This window comes from Candoia aspera, chromosome 5 (genome assembly GCF_035149785.1).
Source record: "Candoia aspera isolate rCanAsp1 chromosome 5, rCanAsp1.hap2, whole genome shotgun sequence".
NCBI classification, from domain to species: Eukaryota; Metazoa; Chordata; class Lepidosauria; order Squamata; family Boidae; genus Candoia; species Candoia aspera.
The window spans coordinates 59827709-59850450 of record NC_086157.1 but is presented as its reverse complement, the minus strand read 5'-3'; the positions used below and the strand labels follow the sequence as shown (position 1 = coordinate 59850450).

General features: G+C 39.7%; 1 protein-coding gene across 2 annotated transcripts in view; it reads left to right on the top strand.

Annotated features, from left to right (window-relative positions):
* PCP4 (Purkinje cell protein 4) overlaps positions 1-22742 on the top strand; it is a 64050-nt gene that overhangs the window by 18054 nt on the left and 23254 nt on the right. Inside the window, exon 2 of one of the 2 annotated variants that reach the window (XM_063304405.1) lies at positions 2547-2598. In XM_063304405.1, the coding sequence (XP_063160475.1) occupies positions 2547-2598 (52 nt within the window). Of the gene's footprint in view, positions 1-2546; positions 2599-17217; positions 17309-22742 lie in introns of those variants that run through there. The other variant, XR_010068022.1, reaches the window with a different exon arrangement.

Genomic DNA, 22742 nt, shown 5'->3' with positions numbered 1-22742 from the left:
AAGAATAAGAATTATGGGACCAGGTGTCCAACACATATCAAATTCATCTGTTTGGAGAAGACTGTAGTATTATTTTAGTGTGATATATTATATTATATTATATTATATTATATTATATTATATTATATTATATTATATTATATTATATTAGTATTCTCAATTTTCAGCTATTTTTTAAAAATAAAGTGAATTGTTATTAAAACATTCAATGTTGACAGCAGTTGATAGAACAAATGGGTGATCTATTTCTGACTTAGAAATGGACCACATTGTTTCCCTCTAATTAGCAAATATCTTGATCGTTGCAAAGCCAGTCTGAATTTAGTCTTGCCCTTGCCCATGGGTATCTGCACACTCTTGGTGTCTTCCAAACTGGGTGGACCTTGGGTTGGACATCACCAGTGTTTAGTCATAATTCCAACTTCGTGAGCAAAGCAGGTGCCTATAGGAGAGTGGGGTATAAATTGCTTAAATAAAATAATAACTTGGAGAAAAATGGATGGTTTACATTGCTTTTCCCCTCATGAAGGACATGTGCATATGTGACACAACTTAGCCTGTCCCTCTGTGGAACATAATGAGATCATGTGTGCACTTTTCTTTTCTTAAACCAGGCATTTACCAGGTGGGCATAATGGAAAGCAGCTGCTGTGAATCCTTTAAAACATCTTCTTATGTCTTTAGTAGAGTGACTCTAATAGAAGGAATCTTAACTCTACCCAAGGCCAGGAGGATGCTGATTTGTATTTAAAAAATCTCTTCCCTACATTCTGCTAGCCATTTATCATAATCAGACATTCAATATGCAGGAGTCTCAAAGGCAATTTATGATAACTCTCGTAGTAATTGACTAAATAGACTCAGATAAAAACAATAGAGAGTCTTGTGGCACTTTAAAAAATAACATATTTATTATAACATTAGTTTCCATGGTCAGGATCTTGAGGCAAGTGGCATCTGAACTGGAGGTTTTGCCAAGGCAAGATAATGAGAAACATTTGCCAAGATTTAAACATTCATTTTTAACTACATCTTTGCACTGCTGGCCTCCAAGACATTCAGGCAGCGTCGGTTGCTTTCTCCTCCCTTCTCTGAATCTTCACATCATCTCTTATGGATGGATCCAAAGTCAGTGAATGAGTTTAATAGTTGGGGAATCTGAGTCTTCCCAACATTAGCCAACACTCTAATTGCTTCACAATTTTGACTCCCTGCAAAGCTGTTGCAACAGAAGTGTCATTTTTTGAAAGCCTAAGATGCAGCTGGCCTCTGAACTGAAAGAAAAATGGCTGCATTAATAACTGCTGATTATCTTCAGCAGCAGATAATGCCAGCTTCGTTTGTTGTATAAATATTGCTCATTCAGGCTAGCTCCCTTCAGGTTTGATTGAGAAGTTCCTGCACCCTCTGTTTCAGTGCCATTCTCTTGTTTTGTTTTTTCTTTCAACAGATGAAATATGAAATAATTCTTCATAGGAATAATGTCAATGAGCAGATCAACATATTTGCTCCTATGCACTGATCAAAACCTCAAGAATTTGAGGAGGGAGGGTTAGACATATCGGAAAGGCTATTGAATCCAATTCTAAAGGTCCAGTTTAGAAAGCTAGAGAATAGCAAGGGATGATTTACAGAGTGAGACACATCTGATCAAGATAGCTTCCTCCTTCATTCAGTTCTTTTCATGATCCATACTGGAGCAAGAATGATCTTGTGTGCATACCTCAGTGAAAATATTGATGCAGAGTGTGGCTGCAGTGAAAAGGGAGAAACTCTTATCAGTGTCTGGGAATTATTAGGAAATGAATCAAAATTAATGTTGCCAGATGAATATAATGGAGTACAGCACAAGTGGATAGAAAATAGTTTTCCATCTCATAACGTTAGAATGTGAGGCCATCCAAGAAAGCTAAACAGTGTGAGTTTCAGATAGATAAATGAAAATAGTTTTTCACACAATGCACAGTCAAGCTATGGAATTTATTAGCAGAAGATGTAGTATGAGAATAAACTAAGATGGCTTTCAAATGGATTAGACAAATTTTAGAGATAAATATGTCATGATGTATTATTTCCTACACGGGAAGGTCACATTAAGCCTCGGAGTAACAATTGCTGGAGAGCATTAGAATCTGATTGGCAACTATAGGAACAGAAAGATGCATTAGGTAGGCCTTTGATCTTCTTACATTCTGATATTAAGTTCAGGAAAAATAGAAATATTAAAAAAAATGCACATATTGAAGAATTCACAATGCATTGATTTCACTTCATACAGTGACCAAGACTTGCACCAAATCAAGGAAAAACAATACATGGAAATACAGAAACAAAACCACAGAACAGCGCACTGGATTTTCTTTGAAAATAAGACCAAAGAATTCAAAACTCAGAAATCTTGATAGAAAGTTAGAGAAGAATTTTCAGACCACAACTACACCAATACTGAATGTGAACAGAAATCGGTACTAGGCTCGTAACAATGTATTTTTTTGATGTAAGTGTAACTACTAATGAGTACCCCCCCCCCTCCTTTTCTTTCTCAGAGACAAGGTGCTGGAGCAACAAACGGAAAAGGCAAGGCTCCTGACGAAAATGGTAAGAATAGTTGGATTACATTTCACTGCACTGGCTCCTGCAGAGAAACCTAAACACAGAACAAATTGCCCCCAGACACTAGTGAAGGCAACTTCCTAGTAAGCCTGCGTAGAACAGCAGGCGTGGTCAAAATTCCCCTCACAAATTAAAAAACAGTCAACTGGTTCTGAGTTAGCCTTACTTTAAAGACTTCTTTAAATTTTGATAGTCTTTTTGTCATTTATATTTTAATATATAAATGATTCATCGAAGGGGAAGTTCTTGCTTGTACAATCCAAAGATGTGACCTGTGGCTTTTACAGTTTGATTTTACCTTTTTAGCATTCCATTTCTTCCTCCATGAATCTTCATTTCTTTTACCTTCCTTCTCACATGCTAGAAATCCATTTTAGGCATGCACTAGAGAGCCCTCAGGCCTTTGGCCTGGCCCATTCCCTGAATTATGAAGCAGTTATGATGGGACAAAAGTGCGCATAAATAACTCTTCCTCCGTGCTGTCCTGAAAGTCATGTTCTGCAAGACAGTGTGATGATTCGGTGTGATTCTGAGGACAGCCCATACCTCCACAGAGATGGCTGTCCCATTCCATTGCTTCTCTAATCATGCTAAGCAGCAGGTTGCTATGCGAAAGGGTTGCAGTTTTGTAGAGATGGCCAGCTGGAAAACATCATGGCCTCAGCTGTTCTTCGCTGGGAATCTTCTTTATCCCGGTGAAGAAAAATGCCAAGGATTTTCTAGTCAAACCATGTTTCCTTTCCCTACCAGAGGGTTTGGGGGACCTCACCATATGCTGCAAGCATGCCTTATGCTTGGGCAACCTCAGCTGAATGTGGAAGTAGCAGTTCTTCTGATCTGCCTGTGATGGGCTGGAAGTATTCCTATTCATGCTATCGTCGCAGGCTGGAGTGAGTGGGGTGATTCTAGAAAAATGAAGCTCACAGGCACAGTTGCTGCTTTGGCAGAAAAGGTGATGACAGTATTCAGGTAAGAGCTGAATTAGTAGAATTTATCTTCCCACAATAGAGTAGCTGACTTCAAGGAGCTAATGTTTGTGTATGACAAGGACAAGTTATGGGAAGGCTGCATGCGTGTGTGTGAGAGAAGGATGGAAAACTATAGGTCTGTAAATCTGTTCAAATGGAAGAGAGAAGATTGTCCTGAACGATTGCCATCCTAAGGCCCATTCACACACACACACACACACCAGTCAGACTTTCCACTGGCATGGCCATGCATTATTAGATCTACCACTGATAGCAAAGGAAACAGGTTCCTCCCCTTCTGCCATTCATGTTTCTTCAATAATAATTTATCATTCAGTGATCACCAAGAATGTTTTGCCTGCAGAAGGCTTTTCCCTGGGAATGAGTGGGGAGATGTTTTTCTTTCTGGTTTTTTTTTTCTGTGCAAGTTTTATACATATCTTGACGTTTTCCTAAATCTTCTGAAAGCACCTCTGATATATCAATGGTGCTATTCTGGTTACACAGGCACATGCATTCACCTTGAGCATTGGAAAAAAAATGGAATCATGGTACCAGATGCTGTGCATAATATTCTCAGTGTATCCATAGTTCTTTCAGGTGCTTTTAGAATAATGCTGTACAGCTTTGCTATCTTAAGGTTGAAAAATGTGGTGCTTTAAAAGCATAATACTAGTGAGAAGCCACTATTAAACTGCAGTAAATCCTGCTCCTGTCAGATACCCATGTCAAATTGTCTCTCGCTTTCCATCCACTATATGTAGCAGCAGTTTACTTGCTGACTCAGGAAAAAAATAAATAGACCGGAGCTGATTTGGCCTGTCTCAGGTGAATCAATGAGCAAGCAAGCTAGCTCAGGTTGTGATAGCGGTTGCCTTTTTGAGAACATGATTTTTTTGTTATCACTGTTCTCAGTGGGAAACAGGCAAGGACTATTTTTGGGGGACTGGGTGGGTTCACCTTGTACAACTATTGGTAACAGAAGATGAAATGGAGGGGGGAAGCAAGAGGGTGTCCAAATAACAACTGCTTGCTCTTCATTTTTAAATCTCTGCCTGATATTCAGCTGTGCTATTACTACCCAGAAGAAAGACACTTGCTTCTTCCAAGTTGCGCTGGAGAAGAGCAATGGGAACAGTGAACAGTGAAGGATTCTTCAGTATGAACAATATGTCCCCAGTAGGATCTCAAGTCTGATACTTCTGTAACTGAGATCTGCAGTGGATAAAGAGCCATCCCAAACTCTCCCTTTCTCTGTCAGAACTGTGCAGAAAGTTGTACAGTTTTTCAAGAGAACAGCCCCCCCCCCCGCCCCAGCCCATAGTTATTAGATGCACTGAAATCTGTGTGTGCTCCTGTTCACGATTCCAGCCACCCAGTTCTCTTACTCTGCAGGGTTTTTTTTTAATCCTTTCAATCGTGTCTGATTCTCAGAGACTGCCTGGACAAGTCCCTGCAGTTTTCTTGGCAAGGAGTTTCAGAAGTGGTTTGCCATTGTCTCCTTCCTAGGGCTGGAGAGAGTGACTGGCCCAAGGATATCCAGCTGGCTTCATGTCCAAAGCGGGACTAGAACTCTGTCTCCCAGTTTCTAGCCTGATGCCTTAGCTACTTCACCAAACTGATTCTCACTCTGCAATAATCAGAGAGTATTCTGACTATTTAACTGTTTTGAGAATTCCCACCTGTTTGTTTTTTAACATAAGGTTCTTTTTTTCTTCTGAAAAGTTGGGTCGCAGTGGTGATGATGGTGATTCAGCTTAATGACCTCAAACTTTGAATGACCCTTCAGAGAGGCTACACAAACATGTTAAAAGGAAATGGGATAAAATGAAAGCCAAAAGGTTAATGCCACTCTTTAGGAATGTTCAACCAAACAGGAACAGAGTCCCTGCAAAATAGTAGCCCCACATCACATGCCAGTCAAATATGCCACAGGAATATTCTGGCTGATGGTTTTGAAGGACACTGAGGGGACCAGCAGACTAAGTATGGATGCTTTCTCCCTCCCTGTCCTCTTCTCTGGATTCACCCCTCCAAGAAACTTGTCTGCCTTGTTAGGCAAAATAGGAAACAACGCCTTCCTTTAAAACTGTACAAGCTGTTACCTCAGTCATTAGATTAGAGCAGTGATGGTGAACCTTTTGGGCTTGGTGTGTCAAAAATTTGGAAAATGCCCAACTTGACTCTGCTGGTGTGTCACATTCGCCCCCCCCCCAAACAAAAGAGAAACAATTCTTTACATATTCATTTATTTTTTAAAAAAATACAATCCAATTTTGGGCGGCCAAAAGGGCAGAGATGGGAGGGGAGGTGGGTGGGTGGGGGGAGTTGCAGTGCCTTTTGTTCATTCAGTTTCTTTGGTAACTCAAACAAGGAGATAGTTGTTGTTGGGTGTTGGTGAATGCTGGCATGTCACCCAAAATGTTGTGGCGTGTCACCTTTGACATGCATGTCATAGGTTTGCCATCACTGGATTAGAGTCTGCTCTCCATGTTACCAGGTAGATATCCTGCCATTCTTCCCCCACCTATTAGCTGACTAGTCTGAATTCTTGTTTCCTGTTATTGGGGATTGGTGGGAGGAGTAGGGTGAAGGATGTGTGTCACAGAGCTGGAGAAATGGAAGATACTTCACACATGAAGGAGTATGGCCCCCATACCAGATATAGGCAATCTGCATGGACTTTGGGGCTCAAAGGGTTTTCTACCCATGGTGCATTTTATACTGCTGTTGGGGTTTTTCCTCCAGAGTTTTGTGTGAGAGAATCTAAAGGCTGCTTCTTATCCATTGCAGGAGCTTGATACTGCAGTATTTCTTCATGGCTTCAGCTACACAGCAAAACAGCTATAATAATCTTAAACTTATGAGCATTTGTTGTTTTTTAAATGGGATCATTTTGCATTTGGAGATTGAGTCACTGGAAGAGGCACAGAGTTGGTCTTACTTGCCTAATAAGGCTGGGTGACTTGCTCTTGTGTGCTGTTTATAGAACACATTAATGAAACATGATGTTCTTAATAAAATTAAATTATGCATTCAATGCAAATGAAAAGAAAAAGGCACATTTTGGCAAGACCCAACAGCTGCTTTTACTGAGCAAGCATACCTGCCAGAGAGTCTTTGCCCTTCGAAGACAGAGAGCCAGTGTATTCCAGTCTTTAGCATCTCTGGCAGATGGGGCTGGCCATGTGCATGGCGTCCTTTTTTTCACAGAAAATAACAGTAACCCAAGGAGGAGGACCTTCCCCCCAACCCCTGTTCCTCATGCTTGCACACCCATCTTGTTTTTTATTCCTCCATGATGTCACAAGCACATTTCCCATAGCTCAGTCACCTGCCAGTCACCTCCCTTCACACCAGCTTCCATGCCTCTTACATAACTTAAAAAGTATTGCCATACAAACAGTCTCACATATTTTACTAGTGGAAAACTGCATCAAAGCCAGTGAAGTCTGGCTTCCCAATTCATTTCTTCCCCAAAGGTCATAAAATTGCAATCCTGAATTACTGACTCCTTTCCTGTCCCTTCTTTAAAACAAACAAACAAACAAAGAGATGTGCCCTGTTTGGCCAAGAAAGTTCTTTTTGGACAGCTATGATTGTTTATATAATTATGAAATTAATGCATGATAACTCATAATTTTCATAGCTTTCTAAGGATTTGCCTAAAAGGAGAATAAGTGGATCCATATTGATTGGTCAAGGAAAATGAAAATGTTATGTTACTAATTAAAGCCTTTTCTAAAAAGATCCCCCATATTTCTGCTATCTTGACATCAAAGGCAAATTTGAAATTGAAAGGCAAACTATATTGCAAAGACTTAAAAAACTATGTGGAATTGTCCTCATCTGCACTACAGCATATGAATGCAAAAATGTGGACCACATGCAGCCTACCAGCGTTATTTTTATGCCCCCCAAAGCTTGCCAGATTAGGTCAGAGCAAAAACATCCAGCTGTTTTTACATTTTGGAATCCTGGAGAGTTTGCAGTACAAAATGGGTAGCCTTAAACCCTGCAGATGCTTAACATACTCTTTTCTGAAACGCTTTTCCCCAGTGGATGCTGGTTGTACCTTTTTTTTGCCCACTACATGCCACATAAACTTGGGGGTCCCCTTGAGCCACCAGAAATTATGCAGGCCTGTGTAGCAGTCTCACAGAAGAGACCTAAATATGCAGGTCAGGGCTCACTTTTCAAGGCCAGAGTAATAAAGTGACCTCAGTACACCATTTATAACTGCCGACAACACTCCCCATCATTTCTGGGCATAACTGGGAGAAAGCTGTGGCGTTGCCATGCAATTTACAGTTATGTCAGTCTGAAGCTGCTGTATTTTTCTTCTCGTTGAAACCAGTGAGAGAGAAAATAGCTTATTTTAAAACAGAACCACCACAATGAAAGGTTATGCTATCCTGTCCATCATTCCTGGTGGAATCCAGCTTTGGAAATGGCAGATATATCATTCTGCCTCTTGCCATTCTTTTGGTCTGGGAAATAAATGTCAGGTTTGGATATCTATTTTGTATACACGATTTTTAGCATTTGCAATTAATGTATTCTGCACTTCTCAGAGCTGGTTTTGTATTGCTAGATAATGAAATATTCACTATAACTCTTTTGTGGGCAATGACCAAGAATGGGTACATTTCACTGTGAGATCTTCCTCTGTGTGTGTGTGTGTGTGTGTGTGTACGCACACATGCATGCACACGCACGCACGCACGCACATGTGCTTGCTTTCTTCAGCTTTGAAATAACTTGCAACCATCTTGTTCTCACAACTCTGTGAAATCAAGTCACCATATTCAGCCATTTTTTGGACAAATTTTGGCAGCATGAATCTAGAACGCTACTAACATAAACTGTTTAATTGAGGGAGGCAAGCTTCAAATTAGTTCCTTTTTTTTTCAAAAATACAGCAAAATCAAGCCTATCCATTTTGTTCTCTATTCTGTTTGTTGCACTGGCTTTTGCCACAGTGGAAGCTGGTGAATCAGATGCTGTCTGCACAGAATACAAATTCCTGTGCTTTGTTCTATTTCAGATTGTAGGTATGTGCATACATATGCACACTGAAACTGATTGAAGATGTTTTCTCAGGCAAATTAAAGAGCAGTAGATACTGTATGTTACCGCAGGAGGCAGTAACTAGTCAAGTTTTGGCTGATCAAGCAAGGTTAGACTTGATTCATATCCCTAGAAAATCTCAGAACTGTGGCCTAGACTGGGAACTTGAAAAAGTCCCAGAGGAAAGTAGTGGCAAAACACATCTGTATTATTGTGAAGAAGACAGCATGGATGTGTCCATGCAGTCACTAGGAATCCAGGTTGACTGAAGGGAGATGTTATTTTTTACCAATTGCCATTTCTGGCTACTTTTCAACCCCCATATCAAATATATGGTAAGATATCTACAACTGCCACCAAATCCAGTCAGCTAAAGATGTTTCACAACTATTGCAGTTGCCATCGTTGTATGAAAGGGCTCTTTGTCACAGCTATCACCTGGGAAACCAGTGACTGCTAAGGATCAAGGTGTACTCCTAGATGGTGGTCCTATATTTTTAGATGGAGTGCACATCCATTCAAAATTGGCTGAACTTTAGTTCTTGACTTTAGCATGCTCCTTCTTTGGCAACAATTTAAATAAACTTTAAGGTGGTCCTTGAATGTGGCTTTGCTGAAAGCAAAAGATGGTCAGCAAATATTATCAAAGTAAATATAAAACATCCCCCTTATACATGCAGCATCTGTTGTGTGCGTGAGATTTGGAAAACATATTTAATGGTTTATTTACGCTCCATATCAGATAAAAGTTTATTTGAGTGTCTATCCCAAAATCAGGGCATGATCCACAGCTGGATAAACTAATGCACAGAAATGACAGGTCTTCTGGGCTTCTGTACCACTTGCAGGACAGGTTGTGCATAGTACAGAACTTGGCCATGGCTTCAACTTGCACATCTGCCATAGCTCAGGTCAAAGCCAGAAGACCAGATGATTCCACCAATCCCCAGATAACCAAGATATCTTCAGGACACTGGTAGCACATTATTCTTTGGTTGGGTTCGGAGGATTTGATAGCAGCCCTCAGCCTTCACACTTTCCATTAATGATTTGCAACAGTAGCTTTGCCACTCAAAGAGTCCCCAGTCCTCCTCTACGATTTATTGCTTTTGCCATCCATATTAGGTCAGGTTTTGTTCTCACATTTGAACAATGGATTACGTGCATTAAACGTTCCCATTCAGTTTGAAGAAATAGATTTTCTTTGTAAAGTTCTTTAAAAGAAAAAGCATGTTTAGAGAAATTATTGGGGGTGCAAGGGTGTCCTGTCTTTCTTTGCACACTTATCTCTCCAGTGGCTTGCCATACTTGGATTAAATCTCAGGGGAAGGTATCATGAGGGAATTCCTCCTATTGCACTTTTCAGGACATAGAAGTGCTACTGACATAACTAAGGGGGACTCCTGTCCTTCAAAAATTAGCCAATTCGCAAATGTATCCTTCTGAAGGAATTTGGAGAAATTGGCCATTCAATTTCTCTGCTCACAAACTTGGGGAGGGGGAATCTTGAAAGGCAGTTGATGCCTGTCTTTCGCAGCCCTGGAGACAAGGAGAAGGCAATAGCATGGGAACACAGCCGGAACAAAAAAGAGGTTGCCAGATCATATTTGTGCTGTGATCTGATGTAAGTGAGGCTAGAGCCATTGTGCTGATGCCACAATACCACTGATACATTCCTCAAAATCTTCATTCCAAAGCATCTGTAAACTCATCATCATTGGAGAAAGGGTGCAAGATATGACACAATACTGTTCCCGTGGGGTAGAATTGTATTCTTGTACACTACCAGGTTTCTGCTCTTTATACAATTCTGTGAACATCATAAAGCCCTGATACTCCCTTTCTAGTTATGGGGAAATTTATGGGGAAAGAAACAGGCACAGATCTGTCATGAATATCCCTTTAAAAATAGCAACACATTTTAAAAAACATAACTACATAACCCATTTTTTTTAATAAAGTGGTATGCTTTTAATTTGAGCAAAGCTGAAAATCTTTAAAACTGATGTCACTTAACCTGCGTATAATATAAGATGTTAATCATCATTATAATCTGGAAGCCTTTTTGTGTTTCTAATGTGAACAGCTAGCATAATACATTTAGCTTGATGCTCCAAAATTACCATGTAATTTGCCGTAATTGGAAGACTCCAGTTGAAAGAGTGACAGAATTTAGAATAGCAGAAGACTCAAAAAATACGGAGCAAATATGTGTCTATTGTTACTTTGTTTTGAAGAGAGTTCCTGAAAGGACTCTACTGGAACAATCAACACTGCTGTCAATAGGGAGAAAGCATTTACGTTAAGTTACCATCTAAGTTTAGTTTCTTCTATTATCCTGAATACAGCAACAAAGCAGCACCCAGAAAGCATATTTTCCCCATTATGTTACTTATGTATTGGCCACATTCATATTTTATCCTTCCTTCAAGATGTTTACACTGCACAACTTTTTTTACCCACCAACCAAAGGAAAAGTTTGTGTGCATTTTGAAATTCAGCAAAATCTTGGAATTTTGGATTTATAATGTTACATTTTGAATATTTCCAGTGGTATCTCTGGTGCAATCTGGCCTTCCAAGTGCATCCTGGAACTGTGTTCCTCAACTTGCTAAGTAGAAATGGCTATGTGCCCAATCCTGAGCTTGTGTGATATTAAACATAATGTGAAACTCAGTGTGCTTATCCATATCCAACTAAATTCAGTGGCAGCAGTTTGAAAACTTTTCAGACTAACAGCTTAATTGACGTAATCACTGTGGAAAATCTGAGGGATATTACATTAAGTTGTTCCTCTTGAGCATACAGAGCTGGGTGCACAGGAAAGGAAATCTCCATGCAGAAGTGCCTCCTCTGATCTCCATGACTGCTGCAATGATCATGCCTGAGGTATGGCTGGCAATGATATAGGTCAGGGCTGTCTCTCTTCTGGCATTCAAGCCATGGAGGTCTCTGCCCAGTGATCTAACTGAGCAGGAAAAATGATTTTTAGAGGCATACTCTTGCCTAATTACTTGAAAAATTAGTTGTTCTCTCTTTGATACCCTTTCCTTTGCTAGTTGTCTGGCTTCATGAGTGCAACTAGACTAGACTAGACTAGACTATTTCTTGTTTCTTTATGAATAAATATTCTTGAAAAATCTTTAAATTGTGGATGGCAAGGATACAAATAAATGTAAAAGCATGAGCAACCCCATAAATTCAATTATAATTCAATTATATTCTTTAACCTCTTTCTCATACCATTCATAGATGCACAACATAATGTTGCTAGTACACATTGATGTATCTGGAGAGTTTGTACTTCCACAGTGAGTAACAGCAGTTCAGGGTAGCCTTTGAAGAAATATTTGACTATTTAGTTAAATCTTAAATATCAAGTTTTAGAAGGAAATATGCTTAAAACTTTTCTCCTTCAATTTATTCTTGAAAATAAGTTCTTCCAGGTAATAACCATACCATATAAAATGTTCTTACATTTTTGATGTAAAGCTGACGTGAACTGAATCACTAGACAACCACAGAGACTCTTCCAGTCTTGAGAATTCACTCCAATTACCCAGCGGATGCAAAGGTCAAACTTTTGTGGTGTAGTGTTGAGATGGGAAGTATAGAAAACTAAAATATAAGCCCCCAACGTAAGATTAACAGCGTTAAGAGTAGAGAGAAAAGATCTAACATGTCTCCATCTCCCCCCACCAATGGAAACTCCTGTTCAGGTATATGATTCAGTCCCTTCCTCTTGCAAATTACATCTTCAGTTTAAGACTTTGTCCTGTCCAAAAGCATTTAAATGCATCCCTCAACCACAAAAACGTTATTCAGCTTTGGCTCTGGTAAAAGAACAGACGTTTCTGCATTAAAAATGCAGGTATAAAGCAAATTGATCTATTCATCCATTGACTTGTGTGAGAACAGGTGCATCATTGACTAGCTAAGAGTATTGTTGCTTTGGTTCAGCTGAGCTTTTCCAGGAAGATGAACTTTTGGAATTAATTGCAATGCTATGTCAGTGCCTTTTCTAGTATTCTTTTGTTGCACTAAGTAATCCAGTCTACATGAGATGATTTACAATTTGCTAGGTTTGTGAGAAACAGAATTTCACTGCAAAAGATTTTAATCAGGTAAGCCAGGAGGCTTTGTGCTTTAAGATCTTCAAAGATCCGATCTTCCCTGTATAAAAGAAATTAAACATTGTATTCTGAAATGTATGGTATTATCTGAGAAAATTCTTATGGCAAAGAATTTTGGTGTTTTTAACTGACAGGTTCCTGACAGGTTTTAAAGTCTATGACTAAAAATAACCCTTTGTGAATGTGATAGATCAATGAGCTTTACCACATCACCAACCATTCTATCAGCAAACCACCCCAACTCACTTTAAAAGCAGCCTAAGTTTTCTCTCATTGTTTTCATCATTTACAGATCCCACGTGCATTAAACTTGAGTCTGGAGTTTGCAAAGAAGAGCTTCAGACAATTACTGCTCAGCTGCAGCTAACCAGTTGCTGAGCTTTGAGAATGCTAGCCAATTGGCACATGCCCTCTCTGCTTCAAACCAACCAGTTTGCTCCCTGGTTGCAGTGCTCTGTGAAAAAAAGAGAAGCAGCAAAATGGTTTCTCTTATTATGGTTCTTTTATCCCAGCAAATCCTGATAATAGCAAGCAGCAGGTTTTTTTCCCCAAGTTGGGTTAGGTGAAATGGAGTTCCTCCATAAAATGAAATTGGAGGTTTAAAACAAAGTAGATATTAAACTGCTATGCCTTTCACTCCTTTCATTAGTCCAAGAGAAAAAACACCAGGAATTATTTTACACCAAGCAAGAATATTTGATCATTTGACTGGAGTAGCTCTCCACATTTTCTCGACTGGTAGAGGGGAAGCCTTTAAAAATGGGAATGTGTTCCAGTGATAATTTATCTTAAATATAGTAATATGTTATTTAATTATTTATTATTTATTAATCAAATTTAGCCACCACCCATCTCCCCCAAAAGAGGGACTCTGGGTGGTTTACAATAAAATAATTAGCTGGATTGTATTCAGCTTAGGCAAAATTTAGCACTCATTGATTTTCAGAAGATTTGCTGCCATTTGTGGTAAAGGACAGGGGAGAATTGTGAGCCAGGCCACAACCTTAGCTTGTCAGACAGGGATTACAATTTGCCAGGACATCTTCCGGTCAAGAGCCTGCTGATTATATTAAATTAAAGGTTAATAAATGTTAACAAATGTTGATAAGTATGTCTTCTCTAGTTCCTCCTGACAACCAGTATATTTGATCCTTAATAGGAGTGGGGAGATTCACAGTAGATTCTGATAATCAAAGTTCATAAGAGCACAAAGAGAAGGAAAGGTCAGAGAGACTGCAAAAGGAAATTACACCAGTTTTTATCTGACCTTTCATTTCAAGTTTCAGTTAACCAATTTATTACTGCAGGCTATGGTACACATATATTCAGAGTGACACAAGATCCACACGTGTGCTCTTCTCATCCAAGATAGCCAGAAAAAGGATAGCTATGTTTTGCCGCCTAGGAGTGACATTTTATGAAAAACTGTGATTTAGTATCTACAGAAAATTATATACTTTCGTTAAACAGGTAAATCATCCCTGCTAAAATACAGGCTTTACAGCAGGATTTGTAGTCCCCAGATATTGAGGTGCATGCACAGTTCATTTAATTCAGGCTGCGCAGAACCGTTAAATAGCCCTTCAAAAAACACATCTCCTTTGCTAAAAGCCTCTACCTCGTCTACTACCTTTTATCTGTGAGAGAAGGAAAGGGACTGTGCTTGTTTCACCACATAAAGGGGCATCATCCTGAAAGGTATATGAATCTGATGAATCTTACCCATATTTCTAGGAACTGTACAGTTCCTCTGAAGCTTATCTAGACAGCCTCAGTAACAAGATTGTTGAACTTGTTTGCTTAGGTTTTTAATAATTGCTACTCTGATATGAACCGTTACTATTTTTTTTATTAGAAAACAGGTTTAAAGCTAAAATAAAGGCATCACAGCAGCAGTTCCCAAATATTCAGGTGGATATCCAGTACAGCTGATAACAGGTATAGCTATTCTGTAGTTTGGGTGGGCTCTAGAACAGTCCTCGTCAAACTACTACCTTCTGATGGGTTGAGACAACAGAAACGTCCAGGGGTCCTAGTCAGAAATGCCACTGAAATACTGAATGGAAGCTCAGACCTGGAACAAACATTAAATGCGCTCTAGAATGTGCTTCAGAATGAACAGCTTGCAGGGAGTTGGCAGCCCATACATACAGGGTTTTTTTTTTTTGGCAGAAAAATAGATATGAAAAAACTTCCCTGAGGGAAGTTGGAACACTAATGAATGAAAGAAATATGGTCTGCTGTAAAACATGACTTTCCCAGCAAGCTGTCAACGGAGAGAGCCTGGCCAATCCGTTTTAGTGAAACATTTGACATGCTCATTCATCCAGGCTGAATTCAAAATGCTCATCTGACTCACATGGTGAGGTGGTAGGGACAACCTTTCAGAAAAGATTATTCAGTATGAAGACTATAATATACACAGCATTAAGAGCTTCTGGAAACCTGCTTGGCAAGAAATTGTTTCTATTTTACTCTGTGGCTACAAAACACTTATTACTGTGATGGGTTTTATGAGTGTGTGTTTAGGGAGGATCCATATACTTCCAGGACCACTGCAGCTGTAACAAATCTTTGGGTGATAGTTTAGAAAAATAGGTTTTCCCATCAGTGCATCCATGCCCCCAAGCTGTTACTTCACTATTCTTCATAGGAGCGAACTGACAACCAACCATTTACATAGAATGTATTTATCTTCCATAAAAGCCCTGAAATATTTGAATTGCACTGCCTTGCACGCATGCACTTCAGAACCAATATTAATATTACATAAATTCTGGATTGCAATGTGACAGGGAATCATTTAAAAATGGTGAGAGGAAGAAAGTTTAAGTTTAGCCTGTTTTATACTTTTATTTTTCTTATTTAAATTGCCTGCTCTGACATGGTAACCCCTCCCTGGGATGCCAGATTTTAACTCGCATAACCCTTGATACCCTAAGAGACTTCATATCTCAGTATTCTAGGCAAGGAGGTAGAGAAAGGAAGGACAGTTTATGTCATCATTCCCAGCAACAGAACACCTTCCCTTGGGAACGGAGAAGGTCTACTTCTCTCTCTAGTAGCTTTCATACTAAATGCTTCCCTAGATTATCCCCCTTAGAAACTAAGTCATCAGTAATGTTTGCCAATTATAATTCAAATACATTAAGCCTAGTGTCAGATAAATCTGCACTTCTTGTTGAATGGGATTTTTCCCCTTGGTTCAACAGTCCCGATTTAGCGAATTAAAAACTCAGCCACAAAACCACATAGAGCAGCCAAGATAAATAAAATGGAGAAAACTAAAATTCAAAGCAAAGCCTTTGATTGGTACATTCAAAGGATTTTTCCGCATTTTACATTTTAAAGAGTATCTAAAATTATTTGCCTTTGTCTGCAAAAGAAGTATGAACCTCTTCTCTGCCAGTTGTTTAGGTACATTTTGCACTGCAATGGCCATCATTCCCTGACAAGTTTCACACCGAAAGGCAGATACAGCTCATAATTTGTGAAGTAGTCCAAAAATCCATTGTGTTGGCAAAATATAGCCTGACACTCTACATCAGGTAGTACAGGGAAGTCAAAAATCTATCATTTTAGGAATCCATTGACAGGGATAGCCATCCCTGACAGGCAGCCATCTAGACCTGATGGAAGATGGCCACAGAAGGCGACTCCCCCACTCCCCTAGGCAGACTGTTCAGTTGCTTGGCAGTGCTTACCAACAGCAATCTCCTCCTAATATTCAGCCTGCATCTCCTTTCTGCCTAGTGCAAGGCCCCTGCACTCAATAGAGAATAGACCTGCTCTCCCATGCACTTGATAGCCTTTTAGATAGTGGAGTGTTGCTATACTATCTCCCATCAACCTTATCTTTTGCAGGTTTACCATGCCCATTTCTTCTGACCATTCCTCATAGGGTTAGATTTCCAGGTCCTTTCCATACTGCAGTCATTTATAAAGATGTTTAATAGCACACAGCAAGACAAAGCTCTAATGGATCCCACGTAATACTTCCTTCCAGTTTTCTTCAAAGCCATTAACAATCAATGTTTAGTGTTGTTCGACTAGTTGCAAATCTACCTGACCACAGTGCTTTCAATCCACCAGTGTTAAGGTAGAAAGTACACTTATAGTAATATAACTCATATACCCAATTGACTTCCACAAATCATTGCACTTAATAATTCTAAGGAAATAAGCATACATACACTTCTGTTTATCCAAAGCTGCTACTCAAAAATTATGTGCACACCACTTATATGCAGAGTCCACCTTGCACCTCACATGGACTGTTATTTCATTGGCAAACAAGTACTGTAGTTTAAAAAAGAGACGGCAGAATTCCATGCCGTGCACGCTCTCAGAAGTGTCAGAGGGTTGCTGAGTTTCCTATGTTAATGTGATAAGAACACATGGATATCAACATAAGGAGTTCAAAGATTAAGACGCTTGAAGCCAAGATTGCTAGAACAGAGGACAAGAGCTAGACAAATATTCACAAATGCTCCACAATACTACTGAAGTCTAGGACACCTAAGAGTAAGTAACACTTCAGAGGGGATGGAATGAGGCCAAGAATAAAAATGTATTCTCTTATTTCCATAATGAATCATTCTGAAACATGTTTTTTCCAGAAAAGACAGATGATGTTTACTTTAGAAGCAGAGACTAAAAGTAATCATAAGTCTACTTTTTCCAACACAATTTAGAACGGAGCAACCAGCTAGGAAACTACTGGGGGAAGGGGTGAATTCTACCTATCTTAGTAACAGTGCAATCCTATTTGTATGTTTTAGAAGTAAATCCTACTGCGTTTAGTGGATCTCACTCTCTAGAAAGTGTTTTATTGCAAGCTAATTTTTACTGAGACTTAGTAATGTACTCTCGTGGTATCAACTGTTGGCTCAGTCCTGTTACATTCATGATGCTAGGTTACATCAGACTTGTTTAGACCAGAAAAAAGAAAAATTATTTCAAAAACTCACTAATGTAAAAATTAAGGACATTCTTCTGTGTAACAGATTTCAGTAAATGGCATTCTCTGTATGTATTAGGATTGCAACACCAGAATAAATAGTCATTATTCAAACTTAGAAAATAATCACTCTACTCCATAGAAAGAAAATAGACATGGGGCATGAGATTAAAAGCAGCTCACTTTAACATCATACTAATATACGATGGCACCACTCCTGGTCTTTAAGAACTTAGAAAGGTCTTTATTTAGACATTAGGATGCTAAATATCTTACATTGAGAATACATGATGTGTTGGTTTTAATGAATTTACTGTTTTGTTATTGTTGATTTTTTTCTCCTTTTCCATTGGTCACTGTGGCTTTGGTTTACATTGCCATGAGTCCTTATGGAATGTGGCAGTATAAAAATATTGCAATAAAATAAATAGATAATAATTCAAATATTGTAATTCTTCTGAAAAATAACAGATCTCCCCAAATTTTTAAAGTTTGTATTAGAACCTTACCAAAAAGGAGACAGCAGTACAGTGTTTTTTAATGTAATGAAATAGCTGAAAGAGACACAACAGTGATTTTGTGGTCTCCCCTCGGCAAAGATCACTAATATGACCCAAATAAGAAACATTATTCTCATTCTGAAGTTTAAATGGCGAAAGCAAAATCTGATTGATTTGTTGTACTATTCCAGTCTAATAATTGGCTGGAATCCCTTAAAGAGAAAGGAAAGAATTGTCTGAAAGTAGCAGAAAGGGGGAAAGCCTGGCTGTGAATAACAGGAAAAAAATAATTAGAAGAGAACAAAGGTTGCTGCCTGCCTTACAAATCATTCCTTTAAGGCAAATAACAACAACAGTGAACCTGAGAAATATTTGACTGAACTGTATTTTAAATCTCAGCTGAAGAAAATATTTTTCGGAATCTTGGTATCATGCCTGACCTTCCTCATGAATCTGAACTACTTAAAAAAGCTTGGTAAATTGCATTGAGAGCTGGTTCGGCATAGTGGTTAGGGCACCAGGCTAGAAACCAGGAGACCATGAGTTCTTAGGGATGAAGCCAGCTGGTTGACCTTGGGCCAGTCATTCTTTCTCAGCCCTAGGAAGCAGGCAATGGCTAACCACTTCCGAAAAACCTTGCCAAGAAAACTGCAGGATTTGTCCAGGCAGTCACAGGAGTCAAGACTGACTCAAAGGCACCAAAGGAAAAAAAAAAGCATTATCCTCCACCATCAATGCTCCCTCAATAAATGCAGATATAAAAGCATGTAAGAGAAGTCTCACAGAGCTCTAGTATTGACTTCTAGCTTTGGCCCAACAGTGTAACAACTCTAACTAATAAGCTAGCAGCTAAGAAGGGTGCTGTGCCTTTTTTGATTCATGTGCTGCTGGTCTTCCAAGGGTGTTAATCATCATTGTTATTCCTGCTGAATCTACCAGCAAATATTTGCATGTAAAGGTATGTAAAGACTCATGGTTGCTCCTGAGGAAAGTAATTTTTTTTTTACCTGTATAGAAATTTTTGTTGATTATAGCAAATTCCAGATCAAAATAAAATGGGATAAAAGAAAGAATATATGCCCACTGTCTAGGCAATCAACTAATTTCAGTATAATTTCTCTTAGTCACTCATGCCCTAGTCATCTCCCAAATGGATTATTGCAACATGCTGTACATGGGGCTACCCTTGAAAAGTATCTGGGAGCTGCAACTGGTGCAGAATGAGGTAGCGCAGGCAGTTATGGGCACATGGGCTGCACATGTAACACCTCTGTTGCATGAGCTGCATTGGGTGCTGGTTTGCTTCTGGGTCCAATTCAAGGTGTTGGCTATGGCCTTTAAAGCCCTTCATGGCATGGCCCCAGGTTACCCAAGGAACTGGCTTACCCCAATTACTTTGATCAGTCCCACCTGGTTTGGCAGGAGAGGCATGCTATGAATCCTGTCAGCCAACAAATTCCGACTGGTGGGGTCCAGGAGGAGACCCTTTTCTGCCATTGCCCGCACCCTGTGGAACATCTTGCCCCCAGAGGTGAGGTTGGCCTCCACTCTTCAAGCCTTCTGGAAGAGTGTTAAGACCTGGCTCTGCCACCTAGCATGGGGATCTGATGGTTGCATGCAGCCCTGGGGATGGTTGGTGGGTTGAGAATGCTCTCTCCATCTTTTTAACTTTGTATATTTTTGTAAGCCACCTAGAGTCACTTATATAGTAAGATGGACAGTGTATAAATTTAATACATAAATAAATTTCTCCTCCCCCAATATTTTCTGACTGTACACAGTCCAGAGAACATTTGCAGGTGGATAGTATAGAGCAAAAATTTGAATAAATAATACCTATACAATAACCATTTGATCAGGAGTGATGGTAGGGGGGAAAAAAGTCAAATTGAACACCCCCATCCATATTAAATTTGGAATTGCTCTAATAGTAGATACTTGCCTATACTTGCCTTGGAGAGCAAATACTTTTGTTTGCACTTCAGATACTTGTCCATCATCTAGCCAAACTTTAGATACAAAAAAGAATGAGCATTTGTAGAAGAACTGCTAAAGTTATCTATGTGTGCATGGGCCATAGGATAAATAAGGATTGGAAATTTGGGGCAGAGTTCCTAATCATAAGATATATTTGTACAGATAAAATGTACAGTATGATTTGATAATCCATATGTACCACTCAAATCCCCCTCTAAACATTATGATGATATTTAGATAATCATAGTAATAACTCAGCATTTATGGACCCAGTTCTTGGGAGATCACAAGTATACATTTTGAAAAAATGAAATCTGTACCTTGATGAGGAGGATCTTATCAAATGCAAAACTTACTCCCCCATGTAGATTGATTTTGTGGGTTGCTTTACTTATGGGGCTATGCAGAGGCAGGACAGGATACTTCCAGTGCATTATGGTTCCCATGTCTGTTATCCTACCACTCAAATAATATAGGGATACAGTCCAGTCATAAATGTATAATTGGGAATCATTTTCTGATAAATTTCTTACTGCAATCCTTGAGTTGTCTTCCTGAGGAATAGTATGTGTAGATGCTTCAATATCTTTCCATGGTATGAGGCTAAGGAGCACCCTATTGCAACCCAGCCCAGATTCCTTCAAAGTTCTATAATATACAAGTGTATATAAAAGTTCCTTCAGCAAAGGATCGTTACCTTGTCGTGGTGCTGGAGCTTCAGCACCTCAGTGATGCCATGAGCTAAACCGTGAAGGGCCACCCAAGACAGGAAGGTCATGACAGAGAGGTCAGACTAAATGCGATCCCTGGGGAAGGTAATGGCAACACACCCCAGTATTCTTGCCATGAAAACTCGATGGATCAGTACAACCAGAGATATGTCGGTATATCATTGGAAGATGAGACCCCCAGGTCGGAAGATGGTCAAAATGCTACTGGGGAGGAACAGAGGATGAGTTCAACTAGCCCCAGACGTGATGACGCAGCTAGCTCAAAGCCGAAAGGACGGCTAGCGGCCGACGGTGCTGGTGGTGAACGGCAAATCCGATGTTCTAAGGATCAACACACCATTGGAACCTGGAATGTAAGATCTATGAGCCAGGGAAAATTGGATGTGGTTATTGGTGATATGTCAAGATTAAAGATAGACATTTTGGGCGTCAGTGAACTGAAATGGACTGGAATGGGCCACTTCACATCAAATGACCACTAGATCTACTACTGTGGACAAGAGGATCACAGAAGAAATGGAGTAGCCTTCATAATTAATAGTAAAGTGGCTAAAGCAGTGCTTGGATACAATCCAAAAAATGATAGAATGATCTCAATTCGAATTCAGGGCAAGCCATCTAACATCACAGCGATCCAAATATACGCCCCAACCACAGATGCTGAAGAAGCTGAAGTAGAGCAGTTCTATGAGGATCTGCAGCACCTACTGGACAACACGCCTAAAAGAGATGTTATTTTCATCACGGGAGACTGGAATGCTAAGGTGGGCAGTCAAATGACACCTGGAATTACAGGTAAGCATGGCCTGGGAGAACAAAATGAAGCAGGACATAGGCTGCTAGAATTTTGCCAAGACAACTCACTCTGCATAGCAAACACTCTCTTCCAACAACCTAAGAGACGGCTTTATACATGGACTTCACCAGATGGACAACACCGAAATCAGATTGACTACATCCTTTGCAGCCAAAGGTGGCGGACATCTATACAGTCGGTAAAAACAAGACCTGGAGCTGACTGCAGTTCAGATCATGAACTTCTTATTACACAATTTAGGATCAGACTAAAGAGATTAGGGAAGACCCACAGATCAGCTAGATATGAGCTCAGTAATATGCAGTGGAGGTGAAGAATCGATTTAAGGGACTGGACTTAGTAGACAGGGTCCCAGAAGAACTCTGGACAGAAGTTCGCAACATTGTTCAGGAGGCGGCAACAAAATACATCCCAAAGAAAGAGAAAACCAAGAAGGCAAAATGGCTGTCTGCTGAGACACTAGAAGTAGCCCAAGAAAGAAGGAAAGCAAAAGGCAACAGCATTAGGGGGAGATATGCCCAATTAGATGCAAAATTCCAGAGGTTACCAGAAGAGATAAGGAACTATTTTTAAACAAGTAATGCACAGAAGTGGAAGAAGACAATGGAATAGGAAGGACAAGAGACCTCTTCCAGAAAATTAGAAACATCGGAGGTAAATTCCAGGCCAAAATGGGTATGATCAAAAACAAAGATGGCAAGGACCTAACAGAAGAAGAGATCAAGAAAAGGTGGCAAGAATATACAGAAGACCTGTATAGGAAGGATAACAATATCGGGGATAGCTTTGATGGTGTGGTCAGTGAGCTAGAGCCAGACATCCTGAAGAGTGAGGTTGAATGGGCCTTAAGAAGCATTGCTAATAACAAGGCAGCAGGAGATGACGGCATCCCAGCTGAACTGTTCAAAATCTTGCAAGATGATGCTGTCAAGGTAATGCATGCTATATGCCAGCAAATTTGGAAAACACAAGA